Here is a 21409-nt window from a genome sequence, read left to right on the forward strand (position 1 = left end):
GGTCAGGGCACATGAAAGATTGGTCAGGGCTAGTAGGTTCTGCATTTACAAGCCCGAATGGGCTAGTTGAAAAAAAAGTTAGTGTTAAGCCCTGTAGGCGACTCAAATAAATACCGGTACGCGTTTTGTTCATTGCTATTCTAGATATCCTTGAAAGAGCATTCAATTAAATGACGCAAATAACCGAAAAGGATAAAAAGCGGAAAGGAAAAATTTAGCGGAAAGAATTTTCGGCGAGCAAAAATTATATTTATTTTTTTGGAAAGTAACAAAAAAAATTCAGTCGGGCCGATTTTAGTGGGTCAGTCGGGTTATGCCAAACAAAAGAATTTTTAAGGATGGCCTTTTTAAGGATGGTATATTTTTGCAGGATCATTAGAAATGAAAGCATGAAAGAGCTATACTGACTTTGCTTATTTAATTCAGTTATCAAGAAGACCTGCTTCTGCTCCTAACTGCATTATTTTCATGTATTAACTTACCACATATCACAGATCACAAATTGATTTTCTCTTCTAATTTCAGATTTAATATAATGTACACATAGATAGACATATTACCACCATGAGTAAACAGTTCCCATTATCCATACTCATATGTATTCACCTATGCTTGTGTCTAATGTTAAAGTATGATCATAGTATGTAATTATGGATATTGTATATGGACATTTTTTTGTGTCATAGGTGTTGTGCTACAACTGTATTACCATAACTAACATCACATGTATCTACCTATAGAAGTATGTTTTGTTCATAGATTTTAAGAAATAATCATATTATGTGGTGGTTGCACATGCATCCCAGGAAACATATGACGTTGAATAGACGTTGAAAAGACGTTGTACCATGACGTTGAATGACCGTTGAATTTTGGATGTAAATGAAAGTTTTTTTAGACGTCATTTTATGACGATGATTCAACGTCATGTTACAACCAAAATTCAACCATTTTTCATCCAAAATCCAACCATTCTACAACCTCTTGCAACCAAAATTCAACCACTTTGCAACGTTATTATTAAATGTATGGTTCACTTAATGTTCCCAAAACGTTGTGGAAAAACGTTATCATTTAACCTACACTACGCGACCCGTGATTTTTGCCTAATTTGCGAAGTCAAGGCGGGCATTTTGCTTTTTGGGTGGAAAATCACCGCGATTTCACGTGACTCGTCACTCCGACGTCGCGCAAGAGCAAGATAATCTTCGCGCTAAATCCCCTCAATGTTGTGGTGATTTGCTGCGATTCGCCGCAATTCGCCGTGATAGCAGTGGATATCGTTGACATCGATGATTCGCCAATTCATGCATATAAACCGAATCGTATTGATAAATGTATACATAACGCTTTTCTAATGTTCACAATTATCAAATAATCCAACATAATTGCAACATCACTTCCGAAAAATAATCTTAACCATATATGTCGGTAAATATGTTTGAGAATTTCATTAACAACTATATGACTACGCCATTTTTCAGAAGTGTAAAGAGTATAGTGCATAATGTGGAACACAGCTTTCATTGGACGAGCGTATTAAAATTTAGATCGAATGCAATACGATCTTACATAAAAAAACGTTTTATTGCGTCATACGCCTTCATGTAAAAAAACGTGTTCCTCCAGGAAATTGTGCTATTAATGCATAATATTATCAAAACATTTTTTCGACACGTAAAGCGTTGTAACAAATTAAGATACAATTCAAAACAATTATTTCATAAGAATTAATGTTCCGTTAAATTCCCAAATGAGAATAATAATTTATAATCTGAAACTCACTTGATGTTTTAATGTTAACACGATGTTCACAAATGCTTCCAATAGAGCCATCATGTATATTTCCCGACAAAAGAGCGCGAAAATTATGCGGCAATGTACAAGGTCAAGGTAAAGAGTGTGCAAGTATTGATTTTTTATACAAACTGCGTAGCGCAGAGAACATTGAATTCTGTTGATTTCGGTTAAATGTTTCTTTGGTATTTTTAAATCAGTTATATCGCCAAAAATTTGATATTTCTTTTAAAGTCATATCAAATCAAACACGCCGTATCCGTATCGTTACTGATAGAAGTAAAACATAATACCTTGACGTGTGTAGTTTTTTTGTTGTGAGAGACCATCTGAGTAAACGCCGAAAAATATATACAAACTGTTATTTTTTGTCAATGCCCTTTGATCCATTATCGCACTTAATTGGCAGCACCATCTTGTTGTTTCTGTGATTGTCACATCTTTTCACAGTTTTAACACGTACAAAGAGTGCCAATTAGACACTAGAATAAACACTATCACCCGCTGGACAGTACACAATAAATAATCAAATGTTGAGGGTTTTTTGTTTTCGACGTGAAAACCCAGAGAAATGCATGTACATTATACATCATCAGATTTATTTAACTTTGCGAATGCTTAGTGCTACGTTGATATACTCGTTTTTTTTCCCAGCAAAACAAACACAATGTTTAATGGCTTTAATATATAGGTATATAACACGATATCATAATAACATGTACTTAAAAATAGAACAGTAATGTATTTCTGATTTCCGGCTTATCAAGCATTGTGAATATATGTCAGAGCTCCAGATAAGGGTCGTATTTTCGTAATTACGAATTATTTTCAAGTCCGTTACGTATTTATTTTAAAATCTTGTCGTACCATTAAGAATTACAAAATCAAGTTACGAATATTATTTTTACATCGGTTCGTATCGATTTTTATTGAGTTCTTTTCGCGTATTAAAGATCTTTGCGATGCTTATATAGAATGGTTATCGGGTTTGTTTAACAAAGCGCATTTTTTCCAATAAAAGCGGCGTATACAGTCTATCTGTCAAAAAACAATGGCGGCGCCCAGAGATTGTCCTAAAAAACTGCAAAGCGTCCAAAAACACGCTTTTAACATATTGTACGCAAAGTGAGCCGAAGTTAAATGTTTAGAAAGACATTATAGAAAAGATCTTATACGATGTTGTATGTTCAGTTGCCAACACAGTCGGAAAAGCTAAACAAAAACCCAACACGACGGGTCCAAACTTAAACACACAAAAAAACATTGAACGAGTGGAAGGGACAAGTCCCGTGGCTAATCGTTAAAAAGATTGAAGGGGAGACCCATTTTAATTGTGAAATATGTAAAAATTCATCTAAGGCATGCAATCTAAGCACAGTGTGGGCATATGAAGGTTTTTGAAAAATAAAATTGTATAATACTGAAAAGACACTGTTGAACTCGTATAAATAAAGTTGCTAGTATGTTTATTTTGATTTTTTTGCATGAAAATAACCATTATTATTTATTTTTAGGTCATTTAGAAAAAATAAGAATTATTTTCCAAAACTTAGTAGTAACTCTTAAAATTTCAGAGTTAAGAATTCTTTTTCAAAATCTGGTAGTAATTTAAGAATTTCACAAAACCTTATCTGGAGCTCTGTATGTACAACGCTCGGAAAGTAACGCGAGTAACACGAGTTATCCGCATTGGAGCCTGAAACAGAAAATAAATAAGTATAGCATAATCTAGTCCAAATAATTAGACGTAATCTACCGATTACATTTAAACTTTAAATGAAAGTGTTACTTAAACAATTTTCCGTGCCTTAAGGCGCGAATATTTTGCTAAACACTGTTAAAAAGGGCTACACATTATAATTCTTAATGAAATGCAAAAATAAGTATTAACATAATTAATAACGTCAATAAACACACACGGTAAGATCAAAGTTATGTCATATTTCTCGGAAATTACCAAATTATTAGTTTTGTCTAAATCAAATACCATGTATCGAGAAACAAGGTATTTATAACCGACCAATGACGAAACACTATGCAACTTTCAATTTACACAGTGCTACGCTACATGTATATGGCAACAATATGGAATTAGAACAGTGGTAGTGTTTTCGGGCCTGGAATATAATTGATTGTAAGTATTAATAAACATTCTGCTAATGCAAATAGTTAAATAATGTCTACATGTTAAGTTCAATAATTATTGCATGATCATTCTGCGCTGTTTTATTAATTTGGAGCCGTTAAAGCTTCCGACATTACTTCATCAAGTTCATGTCGGAACAGGAGTATTTAAGCTAATACGACCATTGTATACAACAACAACAAAAGCTTTATTATTGCAATGTATAATGTAAGTGTATACATATTTGTTACATGTAATGTAGTGTAACCCTCAACGTAAATCGCTTAAAAAGGGGAATCACGGCGGTACGCGGTGATTTGCGCTGATTCACGCTGATTGCGCAACAGCGAGATACATCGCGCGACGGTCGCCGAGACATCACCCAAATTTTCTTGTCGCTCGGAAACACCGCGATTTGTCACGTTGCATCGATTGCTGTGATGCGAGAATCGCGGCAAAAATCACGGGTCGCCTAGTGTAACACCAACCTAAAACTAATTTTCATACTGAGGTTGAAAACCAACACATCTTTATTCTATACAAGTTTATTGAATGCATGTAATTTATACCAATACATATCATCGCACTGTTGTTCTTTTTTGTCTTGAATCCGGATCTGTTCGGGTGTCTTCTCAGTTGTCCTGGAAATTAAAAAAATGTCAGAATGACCAACTGTTCTTTTTTTAAATAAAACGGAAAAAATGACAAGACATACACATACAACATGAATAACACCAAGAAAACACACATATTATGCGTCATCTTGAACATACACATATATGAAACCGAATTTTCTATCATACATGGTAAAATAATCAAGCGTTACAACATCTTTAAATTTGATAATGTATTTTATGACTGTATATATATCAATTCATAACTAAATTTGACCTACAAGATCATTATTTAATCATGTCATCACCAACAAACACTTTTTATAAACTACATTTTACATAATTATATATTTCAATTTTAGAATTTAATACAATTAATAATTGAAGTTAAGATAAATTTTTAATTTTATTTATTTTTCAATCAACGTCGAATTCGGATTATCGGTGTTCGAAATAACGGTGTTGAAGTGTACATATTTATTTTTCACGTAATTACATGTGTTCTCAAGAATGTTTTCAACAACAAATTGCTACCAAAAAATGAATAAGTGAACGTTAGTATTTTCAAAAGTGGTACGAAGTCTCCATGGTACGAGTTTCCCCATAATTAGAATTTGAATTTAAAGCAATTTTTTTTTTTTTATAATTTAAAGCAAGTGCATAAAGATATCAATTGTAATAGTACAACTTGAAATAACAATCAAAACCTACCTCACAAACTGTTGTTTATCGTCGATTGTAATTTCCAACTTCTCTTATTATTGAACAACAAGCACAGGTTTACATTCAATAACAGCAAAGTTATAAAGTCCAATTAGCCAGTAGGTCAGTGAACAAGGAATCGAGTGGAGCACACGCGGGAGATCTGCTGGTTAAGATAACAAGAGAATCGCGCTTGCAAACATTTGAAGATACACAAACGGGTCAAAAATGCAAATCAACTATTAAGCGTATGTTGTAAAAAAAGAAAAAAGAATCAAATACTTTATGAAAACATATTTAATGTACATGTTTATATTGTGTGATTTTTATACTTCCTAGTTATTTTATGACCAAAAGACAACGTTGTATAGACGTCTTTCCCCGACGTTGTTTATACGTGGCCATTCTAACGTTGAATAAATGTTGTATTTTGGTTGTTGACGTCGCGACCGAAATTCAACCAATATTCAACGTCTATTCAACGTCGGGTGTTTGCTGGGATAACTTTTTTATTTTTGGTTTTGTTATATTATTATGCCCCCCTTCGAAGAAGAGGGGGTATATTTCTTTGCTCATGTCGGTCGGTCGGTAGGTCGGTCGGTCAGTCGGTCCGTCCACCAGGTGGTTGTCAGACGATAACTCAAGAACGCTTGGGCCTAGGATCCTGAAACTTCATAGGTACATTGATCATGACTTGCAGATGACCCCTATTGATTTTGAGGTCACAAGGTCAAAGGTCAAGGTCACGGTGACCCGAAATAGTAAAATGGTTTTCGGATAATAACTCAAGAACGCATACGCCTAGGATCATGAAACTTCATGGGTAGATTGATCATGACTCGCAGATGACCCTATTGATTTTGAGGTCACTAGGTCAAAGGTCAAGGTCACGGTGACCCGAAATAGTAAAATGGTTTCCGGATGATGACTCAAGAACACATACTCCTAGGATCATGAAACTTCATGGGTAGATTGATCATGACTCACAGATGACCCCTAATGATTTTGAGGTCACTAGGTCAAAGGTCAATGTCACGGTGACCAGAAATAGTAAAATGATTTTCGGATGATAATTCAAGAACGCAAATGCCTAGGATCATGAAACTTTATAGGTAGATTGATCATGACTCGCAGATGACCCCTATTGATGTTCAGGTCACTAGGTCAAAGGTCAAGGTCACAGTGACCCGAAATAGTAAAATGATTTTCGGATGATAACGCAAGAACGCATATGCCTAGGATCATGAAACTTCATAGGTAGATTGATCATGACTCGCAGATGACCCCTATTGATTTTCAGGTCACTAGGTCAAAGGTCAAGGTCACGGTGACCGGAAATAGTAAAATGATTTTCGGATGATAACTCAAGAACGCTTTTGCCCTGGATCATGACACTTCATAGGTACATTGATCGTGACTTGCAGATGACCCCTATTGATTTTCAGGTCACTAGGTCAAAGGTCAAGGTCACAGTGACAAAAGTCGTATTCACACAATGGCTGCCAGTACAACGGACAGCCCATATGGGGGGCATGCATATTTTACAAACAGCCCTTGTTTATATAGCCTTGCATCATGCACAGTTTAGTGTACAAGTAGTACTGCTTTGTTTTTTGTTAAATATTTTATGTTCAAGAATAAAATAAACATTAAATGGGTGGATTTGGTCGGCTGTATGGGGAGGAGGCCGAATATGTCGCGAAATTATTCAGTGAAAACTAGGGCTGTAACGATACATTCGAATATTCAAATTAATCGAATACGGCTGTGGACGAATCGTATTCGTTATTCGCCACCTCCCGAACCGAATATTTGACGAATACAAACAATGTGGTTTCGAGTTTGAAAGTTTAATCATCTTTTCTTACCTTACAAATGAAGGTTCATACAATAACCCCTATATTTAAATGTTCTTCTTATTCCGGCGTTTTTCATCATGTTTACCCCACCCACTATGTTACACAGTGAGATTATCAACAAAAATGGCTGGCACCGATTGGATATTTAGGACATTGAATTGAAAAATCTTTTGATGGTTCTTTAATGTTTATTTAGGTAAATACGAGTGATTTGATGCTCAAACATACACACAAAGGCTTGCAAATTTAATAATGCTCATTTGAGAATCGACAGAAACATTTACAGTTGTGCGTAATTAATTCAACAATAATTGGTTTAAGCGCATTACAAGTCGAATAAATGTTTTGACCATATTTTGCATGAAATGCACAATATTCACGAGGATTACACCCGGTTGCCATCAGTCTTCTTAGTAAGTGGCCGAGACTCATGACATGGTATGCATGATCATAATGCAGGTATTACTGCCTACGAGTGTTGTCGCTCAATTTAAGCGTGCGCTCTCATTGGCCAATATCGATTTTCCATTACAACGACGATCCACCTTTAGGCGGGCTTTAGGTGGGTAAAGAGATACATGGTGTAATTGACAGATGATCATAAATCGGATCTAACAATTTTCGGCGAAGTTGATATCACTTTGATCTTAAGAATGCCTAGTTGCAATATGAAAAATACACACTGATAATAAAATTTCAAGCGCCCCGCGGACTCTGATTTCGACTTTCAAGCGCCCCAGCGAGGGACCGTTAAATGGCCTGTGGAAAGCACTGATAGTTTCATACTATATATGTCATGTCAAGTTGTCAGTATTACTTTTGTTCATTGAAATTTATGTTTGCTAATAAATATTCGTATTCGCCACCCTTTATTCGTGATAAGTATCGTATTCGTCACCTAGCGTATTCGTTACAGCCCTAGTGAAAACCAAGATTTGGTCAGGGAAAAGTCAGTGAAAAGTCAGGGAATTTTATTTCATCAGGTTGGTGGCAACCCTGAAAGACGTTACACTATAATTTGGCGCCATCTATCAGATTAATAGTGTTTTTCCCAGGAGGGCAAAGGGGCATGGTGCAGTGCATTCAAAATGGGCATTTTAACGCACAGTTAAGAAAAAAAAGGCACAAAGTTCTGTGTAAACCTGGTTTTTGGAGGAATATTTAATTGCATCAGTGGCAGTTGTGGGGAAAAAACATATGATACAAATATAAACAAGCACACTTAAGAAACTAAAAGTGTAATTAATATATGTAACTTACTTTTATTAATATTAATGTATTTACCTTGCCATTTCTTTTATGTAAGTTCCATCCTTTTTAAGTAAACAGTGTACAGCATGACAAACATAATAAAGCAATATATGCACATGGATCTAAATATACACAGATCCACTAACATTTAAATGAAACCATGTTTGTCTCATCCCATTTTCTTACGATAAATTTGTCATCTGTTTTAACTTTTCGATTTAACTGAACGCCAATTTGAAAACACTCATTTCCATTGACACTGTGTAAATTACTAATAAATATGTTGTTTGTATCTAAAACTTTTTATGCAACATTATTTTCAAAGGCATTTCTTTAATCCCGTTTAAATGTATGATGTCCATCGATAATTTGATTGTTATTTGTCATTTTTGCTGAGAAAGTCATGTTTTCTTTTACATATTGTCTTCCATCTTGTTAAAATGATGCGTGCGTATAGCAATGTTAAAACGTATATGTCCAGCTAAATTCGCGATTCATATTTTGTTAAATTAATCTACGGTACAATAATTGTTTCAATAATTACTTATCTAAAGGACCAAAACGATAAAGATACAGCTTGTTTTATTTAAAATTTGATTATGTGTATTTAAAAAAAAATGTTTTGATATTGCTAAATTATGCATGAAATGCACAACTTCCACAAGGATTACACTCAGATTTCATTGTAAGTCTCCAAAGTAACTGTCCATGATTGAATGTGAAGGAGTGCATATTACGGTTGGATAAGTGTGCTAGGTAAAACAAAGCCACTAATACTATCGATTGATATTGACATGGGAGTTATTTACGCATGACTAATTCACAACTGCGCCCATCTTCGCTGCCTAGGGACCATACTCTGATACTATTTTGCTTAGAAGGTTAGTCAAGAGGCAATTAAGATGTTATCAATAAGGGCACATGGCGGCTTTTGCCCTTGCTATTGATCACGAGGTCACTGGTTCAATTGCCACTTTGAAAGTGCTTTTTAGATATCCCCCAAAGACTCCCAAGTACTAGTACCTGGTATTTCGAGCTGAATGTGTTATGTTTATGTTTAGTAACTCACTGTTATTATAGCTTGTCTGTCCTCAGGTTCACTTTGGTCGGGACAGTCTGCTGGAGACACCAAACATTACAGTGAAGAAGAGAGTTGCCATCCCAGACAGCATTGGAGAGAAGCCAGCAGGTAACTGAGATGGTCAATATGCATAAAGGGTTGTCCCAGATAAGCCTGTGCAGTCCATGTAGGCTAACTAGGGACAACACTTTCCACTTTTAATGTATCTTTTGTTAAAAGGAAGTCTTTTCTTAGCAGAAATATAGTTTAGATGGAAAAGTTTTGTCCCTGTGCAAGGTTAATCTGGGACGACACTTTACGCACATTGATTGAGCCTTGTTTTCCCAGACAGAATAGCAGTGCATTCCACAGGCCATTTAATGGCCCCTCACCTGAGCGCTTGAATTTTGAAATCAGAGTCTGTTGGACGCTTGCATTATCCCATCAAGGTAATTTTGAAGGAATTGTTAATAGCCATTCTTAAGATCAAAGCGATGTCAACTTATCCGACAATTTTGGAAGCCAATTTACGATCCTCTGTAAATTACATGTAGCTCTTTACCCAATTAAAGTCAGCCTAAAGGCAGAGTGCCGTTCAATTGGACAATTAATATTGGCTAATGAGAGTGCAAGCTAGGTATGAGGGACAGCACCGCTGCAGTTAAATAATGTAGATGATGTGTGACGTAATTGACTAGGTACTAAGAAGATGATGGCAACCAGGTGTAATAGAGAGTGGTTGACAAAGATTTATCGGGGAATAGTTTGAGACCGGATTAAACATATCTATGCATTAAAGGGTTAACACAATTATTTTTTTTTATAAATATATCTCTATCAATTACTAGGAGTTTTATTTATTAAGAGCCATAGTGCACCAAATGACATTGTTTGACTCTAAATTTGTAATAACAGTATGGAGAAGACAGCCCACCCTAACCCACCCCATGGCCCTGTGGCGTCTGAAAACATTAACGGGAAAGCACTGTATAGGAGAGAAGCCTGCATGTAACAGAGATGTTCCATGCATTACTATGAGCTTCGTTCTGCGAAAACCAAGCTGTAATGCATGTGAATAAAGTTAGGTCCCAGATAATCTTATGCAATACGTCAGCGCTTCTGCTAGCATTAAAAAAATAGTCCTGACTTCCAAGCCTTAAATTTCTGATGTCTCAGACAAAAAGTGTGAAGTCCCACTTTTATTTCAATAATTGTGAAATCTTACCATATGTATTTATTCCTGTTAAAATTAAAATTTGAAGTGCGTTTCAGATAAAAAAACTTAATTATGCTCATTTGAGAATTCAACAAAGCACAGAATATGGACCAACACGGCTAGATTGTGTATGTGTCCTCTAGGGTGCTCATACTTCAGTACAAATTGGTCTTTATCCCCGGCCAAAGGCGGAGCGATAAAGAATTGGGCTTGTCCCTCCATCAGTCAGTCTGTCACAAAACCTTTTAGGGTTTTATCTCAGAAACTATGTTAAATATCAACATTAAACTTCATAGATGTATAGATATCAATGAGGAGAAGTGCCATGCAGAAGAACAATGACCTACACTTTCATGAATGCGGTTATTGCCATTTTTTTATGAATTTTTTCACTGAAACAATGCAAGATTTCAACACGAAACTTCATGGGTGTATTGATATTAATGAGGAAAAGTGCCATGAACAAGAACCATAACCCTTCATTGTCTTAAATCAAAGTTATTCCCTTTTGTTGTTTTTGTATGATAGAACTTTTTCAGGGCTATATTTCAGATAATATGATACAGGAACTTCATGGATTTGTAGAAAGCAATGGGAAGAAGTGCCATGCACAAGAACCATAACCCTGCACTTTCTAAATTAAGAGTTATTGCCCTTTGTTGTTTTTGTATCATGTAACTTTTCAAGGCTCTATCTCAGATAGGCTACAAGAATTCAACATGAAATTTCACGGGTGTGTTGATATAAATGAGGAGAATTGCTATTCATAAAAATAATTACCCTGCACTTAATTATTACCTATTAATTATTACCCTACACTTAATGATTATACTTTATATCAAGGGATTTGCACTGATCCATGAAAAAGTTTATATGGCAGGGAGGGGGGAGGCTATCAATTCAACAAATTTGCTTGTTCTGATTTTAATGAGGCAGAGACGCAAGACACGCCCAAGAGTAATTTATTAATCTCTGTAAGGTCATTAACAACACTGTAACAGTTAAGCATATGATGTCGTCAATAAATGGCTGATTGGATTAGCGAGAAGCTTATAACTGGATCTTAGGCAGAGTTATATACAAGGCCACTCGCCAAGCAATTCTACACACACAGTACCTCATGAGCAGAGTTAACATAGTGAATGACCATTTTAACTGTTGGGATTTGTACGTCCTGTGATTAGAAAACTACGTACATGCGGATTATCAGAGATGCAACGGAATTGAATCATTTGTTAAACAGACATAAAACAGTTATTGTCATTTTTCTGTATAATTTACGCCTGAATGTCCACTTAAGAAAGTGCTGGTCCACACAGGCCAAATTGGGACATTTCCCCAGATTTGGTCATTTCCCCACGCCCAAATTGAAAAGCATGAAGGTTTAATGGGCTCCTTTGAAGTGGGTTTGGTAGGAATGTCTCCAACCTTCTGGGATTGGAACATATTGTATTTTAGGAACTTTTGTGGTAAATATGGGGTCTAATAAAATGTATTTTTATGCCCCCGGTAGGGTGGCATATAGCAGTTGAACTGTCTGTCAGACCAAAAAAAAAAGATTCAGTGTTTAGGGCAACGGTCTCAAAAAAGCTAGGTTGGGTAGGGATTGAGTTTTTTTTGTGTGTTTTTTTTTACCCCAACAATCTTGGTATTGCAATGATGTTCCTACTGCCTACTTCTTTGCATCCATAACAACCTATGATACTTATATTACTTTATTTCAAAATAATTTTAAGTACTAACATTTATTGTATAAAACATTTGTTTCATTCTTAGGTGTAAATTGTAAATAATTGTTGAAAATAAAATCATTTTACATCATTCAAATTTTTTTCAATGTATGTTATACATTCAATACCATTCGATAAAAAACAATTCTGAAGTAGTCACACATATTAAAATTTTACTTAAAAATATACATGTGCATATAAATGGAAAGCCGTATATGCCCGCGTACATGTTATTTTATATATTTATAATACCTCAATATTTCATTAATTTAATACTTATCATAGTTTACTGTAACTCTTCCTCTTCGATGGTTGCAATAATATTGTTGGACTGCCAAAAGAGATTGAATTCACAAAAATTGTGTCGGATCAAAATACTCAAATGCTCACCTTCATGAAATTTGTAGATATCAAACACTAATATTTTCAGAAAGTAAAGTTATTACATAGAAGTTAGGTCTTCAAATAAAGTATGAATTGATGCACATTAAACTGCAAATGCTACCTTTTAGTGCCATTGCATTTTTTCTCTGGGGCTTTTTTTTCATGTGTCGGATTATAAAAAAAAAACATTTCAAATACTTCAATGTTCATATTAAGAAGTACAAATTTGTTTAAAAAAATAAGTTACAACGAATTTTCCCATATAAAGACTATTACAAGTAACAAAACATTTGAATCATTTAATATTCACGTATTTTCAATAATTTGCAGAATTACCCCACCCTGCATTAAAATTCATCGTGCCCGTCTTACAAACCTATGTTTTGAAACTGCTGTCATCATTCCATCCTCCAACAAATCACAACACACTTATAGTATTTTATATAAAAATAAACTGGTTAAAAACAAATCAATTTCGAAATTTAAAATTCGTTTATTGTATACTAGTATGCAAATTGCTGTTTAAACAAAAGTTGTCAGATACTGATCAGGTGTTTTTCCTTCTTTAGCAGGGACATTATATAGACCCTTTTCCCCATGGGAAAGGCCTCTTCGCCACAATAAATTTCTTTAAAACAGTGCAAATTCCCAAATTTTTAAGTTTAATTACATTTGACAAAATCCCCGCTTTCTTCTTTTGTGTATATTTTCCCCCATTTTCACCATTGAAGATAGCAACTTGATATTCGGCATGCATGTGTATCTCATGGAGCTGAACATTTTGAGTGGTGAAAGGTGAAGGTCAAGGTCCTCCTTCAAGGTCAAATGTCAAATATATGGGGTCTGTCCGTCCGTCCGAACTTTAACATTGGCCATAACTTTTTCAATATTGAAGATAGCAACTTGATATTCGGCATGCATGTGTATCTCATGAAGCTGCACATTTTGAGTGGTGGAAGTTCAAGGTCAAGGTCATCCTTCAAGGTCAAAGATAAAAAATAAATAAATTCAAAGTGGCGTTCTCATGAAGCTGCATATTTTGAGTGGTGGAAGTTCAAGGTCAAGGTCATCCTTCAAGGTCAAAGGTAATTTTTTTGTTTTTTAAATTTCAAAGCGGCGTTCTCACGAAGCTGCACATTTTGAGTGGTGGAAGTTCAAGGTCAAGGTCATCCTTCAAGGTCAAAGGTCAAAAAAAAGAATTCATAGGGGCATTGTGTTTCTGACAAACACATCTCTTGTTTTGTTTGTTTTACCTTGTTTCAGACATAAAAATATTAACAATGGCTGTATGATTTTGAAGGAAAACTTATGGTTTAATAAAAGAAAATTCGTTCGACAACAATTACCACATTTACTCAACAGTTTTTAGACTTTACATTTCTGACATTGCCATATTATATAGAAATTTCTCTGGAGTGTGATCTTTTATTTTTGTTACAAAATTAAATAAATATCTAGTGTAAAGGTTAAATAATAGCATGTGCTATGCAACTTAATTCAGTACTACCATTAAATATATTGGTACTTTTTATGATGTATTTTTCAATTTTTTAACGATAATTGTATGTAATTGGAGCTTATATTCTTTCATTAATGTTCATGTAATTATGAACATCTTGCTTCTTGTTTTGAGTGTCTGAAGCAGCAACCTTGTAATTGAATCCATTATCTTTTTAAATCAAAAGAACCCCATTTAACAAGCAAAAGACACCATGTTACATCTAGCTCATGGGAAACCTTTTTTAAAGGAACTTTATAAAACCTGCATCACACAATTTTTGACATTGTCTTCTAAAAAAATATATTGAAGTCCACGTATTGGTTACTATCCTCCATAAACACATGTATATATATAAGGAAACCTACCTTACCAATTGAGGTCTGTGTGTTTCAGTTCATCAACATTAAATCACATTATGGGGATGTTATTTATGATTCTAACAATAATGATTTTTTTACAAGATGTTCAATTAAGTCGAAAATCATTGTGTGAAGATTGAGGTAAGTGTTTCTAAAAATAGCTTTTTAAGGGTGGGGGTATTGTTCTGAAATTGTGTATGTTGGTAGACTACATGCAGATTAAGCTTGGGATAGAATTTGATTCAATTACTTTTTGCTGCAACACCTTCGGCCAGTTGGATCAAGGTGAAGTCACTGTTGCATATAATGAAATGGGTGGATGAATTGCACTAGCATTTTTGTACAGGTAGCCGATATGCAGACCGTGCCTGGAATTTCTCAATACTTAAAATTCATTTTAGAACCGAAACTTTGAAAACCTGGTATTGACAATAACTCAAAAAAGAAGAAAAAGAAGATATTTCTAACCTCCATTCTAAGTGACACATTATGTGTTACAGATGAACCCATTGAAGGTGGTCAGAAGGAGCGACATGTGATGACTGATGTTGCTGTGTCTGGTGAGAGTTCCGTTTCACAACAGAAGCTGACAGGGTACGTGACTGAGTTGGAGATCTGCCCATTTCTTGGCCCTTTTGAACAAAATGCAATTTCAGTATTGGGAAATTTTTCGTGTGAAATGTCCCCGATTTGGGAAAAAATATTTAATATACACTGTAATTCCAATATATTGCGGTCCGTTATATGGCGATGTCCAGTTTATCGCTTGGCTATGGCTCCCAAAAATCCGCCAAACATGATCAATAAATGACATGTTTTAATTTAAGAGTTTGCTGAGATACAAACTAGTATTTCACTCTTTTTCACCCACTTTAATTTTCTGTTTAATCCGACATTCATAAATAAAGTTTGGTCCAGATTGTTTGCCTTCTACATCACTTTCAGGCTTGTGCACTGCAATAAACAATAACCTCACATGCAAAACATCACATGTCATTTTTCGTGTCACCATTCTCTATTCAATTTGCTTTGATCTGCCGAATACATACAGTCCACACATGAAGGTGTATACAACATGGGTGAAAGTGTTCCGTATTATAACGAAATTCCGTATTTTTTTACTTCTCAGAGGTCGTTTTCGTGAATCATGTAAATCCGAAGAGATTTTGTAGGGGGGGGGGTAGGCCATGTGTCCAGCAATGCTGACAAACAAAATAAACAAAATACGCTTGATTCCAGATGTGATTAATTGGTTTCCCACTGTTCTGTTAACCGATATCTAATTATAGATTTGACGCGTCTCGTGAATCATTCTATCCCTCTGGGCACTATTCGCCCGAAATAACATGTCTCCGGCAAGACCCTCCGCGCGTTCAGAAGGCAGCATGGCTCATTAGAATATTCTGGCGAAATCTGCCGATAATTTACGATTCCTTTGTCTATGAAATGGTTTACCACATGGAATAACTCGAAGTTAATCAGGAATCTGACTCGGTTTCCAAAAAAGAGTTTTGATTGGTTTACGTAAATCGGCCAACCAATGGAAATCGACGTTATGAAACGGTCTTATCTCTCAAAAAAATATGGTGGACAAGTCAAAATAACTTTACTTCCGAAACCAAAAAAACACGATCAAATCATGTATTTACCTTCGGGGTTCGACACAAAAGAACTTGAAAGTGATGTGAAAAACAAGTGGCGCTGGGAATGGCTCCATGAAAGAGACTCTCGTGGAGAGAAATGGGGAGATTGGTTTAACAAATAAACAAAAAATCATTCCGGGTAGTGCATATGTAATTGTGATATCTGTTTCAAAACGATCAAGTACCAATCAAATGGGAAAAAGGCCTTCAAGTCTCACGCCGAGGACGTTACGCATGTTAAAAATTACCGGACGTGTAACTCAAATCATTAGTAAATAACTAGATAAGATATAAAAACAAATTACTTAAAAATACAAGACAGAAAATGTATTGCTATAACATGTTCATTGATCTATATTATACTGTAAATATTTGTATATAGTTGAGAAAGTTTAGTGTTATCTTAAAGGTTTTGCCTATCACATTTGATCTACATGAAATGTTAAAGAAATAGATTGTGATAAATTCTAGCCAAACTAACTGTTTTTTCTGTTTTGAATCACTTCAAAATACAGGTGTCTTTAAGCTTAGGAGAAGTGATTTCTTTGTTTCAAATAAGCTAAAATGCAGGAGCTTCCTAGACCCCTAGCCAGGGCACTTGCCCTGGACCCACCAGGGGCCCTATCGGCCCCCAGGCCCCCAGATTTTATTTTCAGTATTTTGGGAATTTCCTACTTTCACCCATGTATACAATAACTGTAAATGTCACAGATCAATACTGACTTATCTCAACAATCTTCGCGTGTTAGATACAGTGTAAACGACTTGCTTTTAATTGACCAGTCGCCAAGGTATCGATCGCTCCGCCCACATTTTTCGATCAGCCATCAGATATCGATTTTTCACACACCCCTCAGCAACGCTTATCTGGCCGCCATTTTGTCCGACAAACAAAGCGTGTTGTACATATGGAATGGACGTAATTTTTAAGAGTTTACACAGATTTTATATCAAATGCATGACTGTTCGATCATTATTCAAAATTGTAGGTGCTATACATACTTTATAAAAGGTTATTATTTTATCTTTATTTCTTGAACATATGAACGAGTAATGAGAAAACAAACACAATAAATAGTTTAACCACACCAGGTGTGTGTTCTATAAAACGTATTATACCGTTTGATGCACAATATTATTAAGCAGTTTGGGCAACATAATAATTGCCACACGTGCTTATTAATCTCAGCTTAATTGTTGATGATTAATAAATAACAGTATGTTGCGTGGATCTCAGAATGAAGGAACATTAAGGCATTGTTAGTTACTGTACACAAGAAAAGAAAACTATTTAATTACCTAAATGATTTCCAATTATATATTTATTTTCTGTGGATCATAAACAAGGGAAATCATTATAAATTGTTAACTTAAATATTGTTTTAACTAAAGTAAAAACAACAAAAAGGTGATTTCAACGCGGCTTAGCCAGCTTAAAGCGACTTCAAGTGTAAAATGTACGGCTTATAATACAACAACAACATTTCTAATACAACATATATTAAGACAGGGAGAAATGTGAAAAATTGCAATTAACATATAAGGGCCATCTTGTTATAAATAAGCAAATGCATAATATGCTAAATGTATTCAATTTGAATGTTCGTGAACAGCACCGTTATACCAACATTTAATTTTTTGATAGTGAAATTTTAACAAGTTCGCATTAAACATAAATGAAATAAATGCATATTAGACTATCTGTTAATGAAACCACGAAATTAGGCCTGTATTAAATTATGGTTACAATCAAAATTTAATTTATATCTAAATTAAAAAAATCGGTGTCTTTTTAAAAATAACACAATAAAACAAAGATCTAAACATTTAAAAAAAAAAAAAAAAACCAATCATGATATGGATATGTCATTTGCATTTAATAAAAATATTTTCAAAATTATATATGAATAGCCACCGGGTTCACTGTCAGACGGTTGAATACAAGTTCAAAATAAAAATAAAAATAAATGCTCATTTTAACAATGGATTTTTCATCAACTTCCTATATAATATGTATAAGGAACGTTTCTGATAGTCAGTCTGCCGTTAACTCATTTATTTTGATTACGCCATTTCTCTCTACAGTATTTATGATTGTATTAACGTTTTACAGAGCAGTTTAGTTAAGTGTGCGGCTTTAATAATTTATATTATAGAAAAGAGCATAATACATCATTACAAATATAGAATTTCTCTCACGTAATCTGCTTTAATTGCGATCTGCTTGTCGGAGTTTTCTAATCACTAGACCACGTGACTATGTGGGCGGAGCGATCGATAATTTGGTGACTGGTCAATTTAGAGGTCAAGTTCTTTTAGTTTGTCAAAATGCACTGCCAATTTTTTAAGTGAGTTGTCTCCCATGCAGTTTTTTCAAAAATTGAAGAATTGTTTCCCATGCAGCTGATGATGCGCTACAAAGTTATTATTCAGCAATCAAATATTAAAGCCCATGCTTTCCATGAGGTAGAATTATGTGATATTGTACATGGGGTCTAATTTGTGCATGCTTACTTGAACAATTAAACTTGGCTAGGCTTTGCAGGGATGGATAATAACTTTTTATGCTCCCCAAAATTTATTATACCCCCATTACTGGTAATGGGGGCTATATAGGAGTCACTTTGTTGGTATGTCAGTCGGTCCGTCGGTCTGTCCCGAAATTTCATCCGATCTTCACCAAACTTGGTCACAAGTTGTATCTAGATGATGTCTAGGTCAGGTTTGAATATGGGTCATGCCAGGTCAAAAACTAGGTCATGGGGTCACTTAGTGTGTTTTAAACTAAAAGTTTGTCCGGACCATAACGATGTCATTTATCATTAGATTTTGAAATGCCTTGGTACATTTGTTCACCATCATGGGACGGTGTGTCGTGTGAAAAAAGTGCGTTGATATCTCCAATGTTAAGGTCACACTTGGAGTTTAAAGGTCAAATGCTTGTCCGGGCCACAACTTTGTCATTTATGGTGAGATTTTTAAATCATTTGGCAAATTTGTTCACCATCATTGGACGGTGTGTCGCGCGAAAGAATTATGTCGATATCTCCAAGGTCAAGGTCACACCTTGAGTTCAAAGATCATAAATTAGCTTGTCCGGGCCAAAACTATGTCATTCATTGTAAGATTTTAAAATCATTAGGCACATTTGTTCACCATCATTGGACGGTGTGTTGCGCGAAAGAATTACTTAGATATCTTCAAGGTCAAGGTCACACTTAAAGTTCAAAGGTCAAAAATGGCCATAAATGAGCTTGGATGGGCCATAACTATGTTGTTCATTGTGAGAATTTAAAATCATTTGGCACATTTGTTCACCATCATTGGACGGTGTGTCGCACAAAAGAATTAAGTCAATATCTCCAAGGTCAAGGTCACACGTTGAGTTCAAAGGTAATAAAATGGCCATAAATGAGCTTGTTCGGGCCATAACTACGTTGTTCATTGTAAGATTTAAAAATCATTTTGCACATGTGTTCACCATCATTGAACAGTGTGTCGCCCGAGAGAATTACGTCAATATCTCCAAGGTCAAGGTCACACGTTGAGTTCAAAGGTAAAAAAATGGCCATAAATGAGCTTGTTCGGGCCATAACTACGTTGTTCATTGTAAGATTTAAAAATCATTTTGCACATGTGTTCACCATCATTGAACAGTGTGTCGCCCGAAAGAATTACGTCAATATCTCCAAGGTCAAGGTCACACGTTTAGTTCAAAGGTAAAAAATGGCCATAAATGAGCTTGTCCGGGCCATTACTACGTCGTTCATTGTAAGATTTAAAAATTATTTGGCACATGTGTTCACTATCATTGAACAGTGTGTCGCCCGAAAGAATTACGTCAATATCTCCAAGGTCAAGGTCTCACTTTGAGTTCAAAGGTCAAAAATGGCGATAAATGAGCTTGTCCGGGCTATAACTATGTTGTTCATTGTGAGATTTTAAAATCATTTGGCACATTTGTTCACCATCATTGGACAGTGTGTCACGCGAAAGAATTACGTCGATATCTCCAAGGTCAAGGTCACACTTTGAGTTCAAAGGTCAAAAATGGCCATAAATGAGCTTGTCCGGGCCATAACTATGTCGTTTATTGTGAGATTTTAAACATTGTTAGATTTTAAAATGACTCTGAACATTAATTTTGTTCACAGTCATTGCACGTCGTGTCATGTGGAAGAATTCAAGAGTTCAAAGGTCAAAATGGCTATAAATTATAATGGCATAATAATTCTTAAAAATTTCCATAAATTAGATTCTCTTGTTTTGTAAAGACAGCATGCAAAATAGTCTGTGTCAATGCGGCACGTGGGGGTATACGTCACATCTGTGACAAAGCTCTAGTTTTGGGGGAAGAATATAGTCGCCGCTTCGTCTGTCCGTGAGTGTGTGTGTCCATCCGTCCGTGCACATTTTTTGTCCGGGCTATTTCTCAGCAACTAATGACTGGAATTCAATGAAACTTTATGGGAAGCTTCACTGCCAAGAGGAGATGTGTATATTATCAGCGGGTTCTGGTCGGATGATTTTCACAAAGTTATGGCCCTTTGAAATTTTCTATAAAAAATTCTTGTCCGCCTAACTACTGTGCCCTCAAGACATTTCCTTTTATCTGAATATATAGTGCAATATTGTGACAAAAATAACCTTTGGAGAGCATCACCCGTCTCTGACGGTTTCTTGTTACTATTGGTTGCCCGAACTGGCAACCATCTTTAGTATTTTCGTTGCCCAGCTAAAGAATAACGAGCCCAGAAATATGAACATGTGAATATTATACATTCTTTTAATAAAATAATAGATAATTTAAAACAATTGCTGACATTACACATGTCCAATGCATGATGTATTATTATGAGCCTGAATTGAATCATTTCCTATTCCTAAATAATTAATGTTATTTAACTAGTATTGATACATGGTGGTACATTGTTTTTCAATTTTTATTGCACTGAATTGTTTAAGCTTTAAAAAAAACAACAAGTTGCCTGGCCAGACTATCAAGTTTTGAAATTGAGTTGCCCAGGCCAAAATCTACTTGCCCCGGCCTCAGGGGAAACCACTAATTTCCATCCCTGCTTTGGATCACAAAAATACTACACATTTGAAAATACTTACATGGAATAATGTTTTGTGTTAAACCAATTTATTACATATGGATATAACAA

At 35.1% G+C, this 21409-nt stretch overlaps 1 protein-coding gene across 2 annotated transcripts in view; it reads left to right on the plus strand.

Annotated features, from left to right (window-relative positions):
- Window positions 1-21409, plus strand: part of LOC127842811 (titin homolog) — a 112233-nt gene that overhangs the window by 31393 nt on the left and 59431 nt on the right. For both annotated transcript variants that reach the window (XM_052372558.1, XM_052372557.1), the window contains exons 3-4: window positions 9444-9537; window positions 15099-15192. In XM_052372558.1, coding sequence (XP_052228518.1) covers window positions 9444-9537; window positions 15099-15192 — 188 coding nt within the window. The remainder of the gene's footprint in view (window positions 1-9443; window positions 9538-15098; window positions 15193-21409) is intronic.

Source organism: Dreissena polymorpha, chromosome 8, assembly GCF_020536995.1.
Source record: "Dreissena polymorpha isolate Duluth1 chromosome 8, UMN_Dpol_1.0, whole genome shotgun sequence".
NCBI lineage: Eukaryota > Metazoa > Mollusca > Bivalvia > Myida > Dreissenidae > Dreissena > Dreissena polymorpha.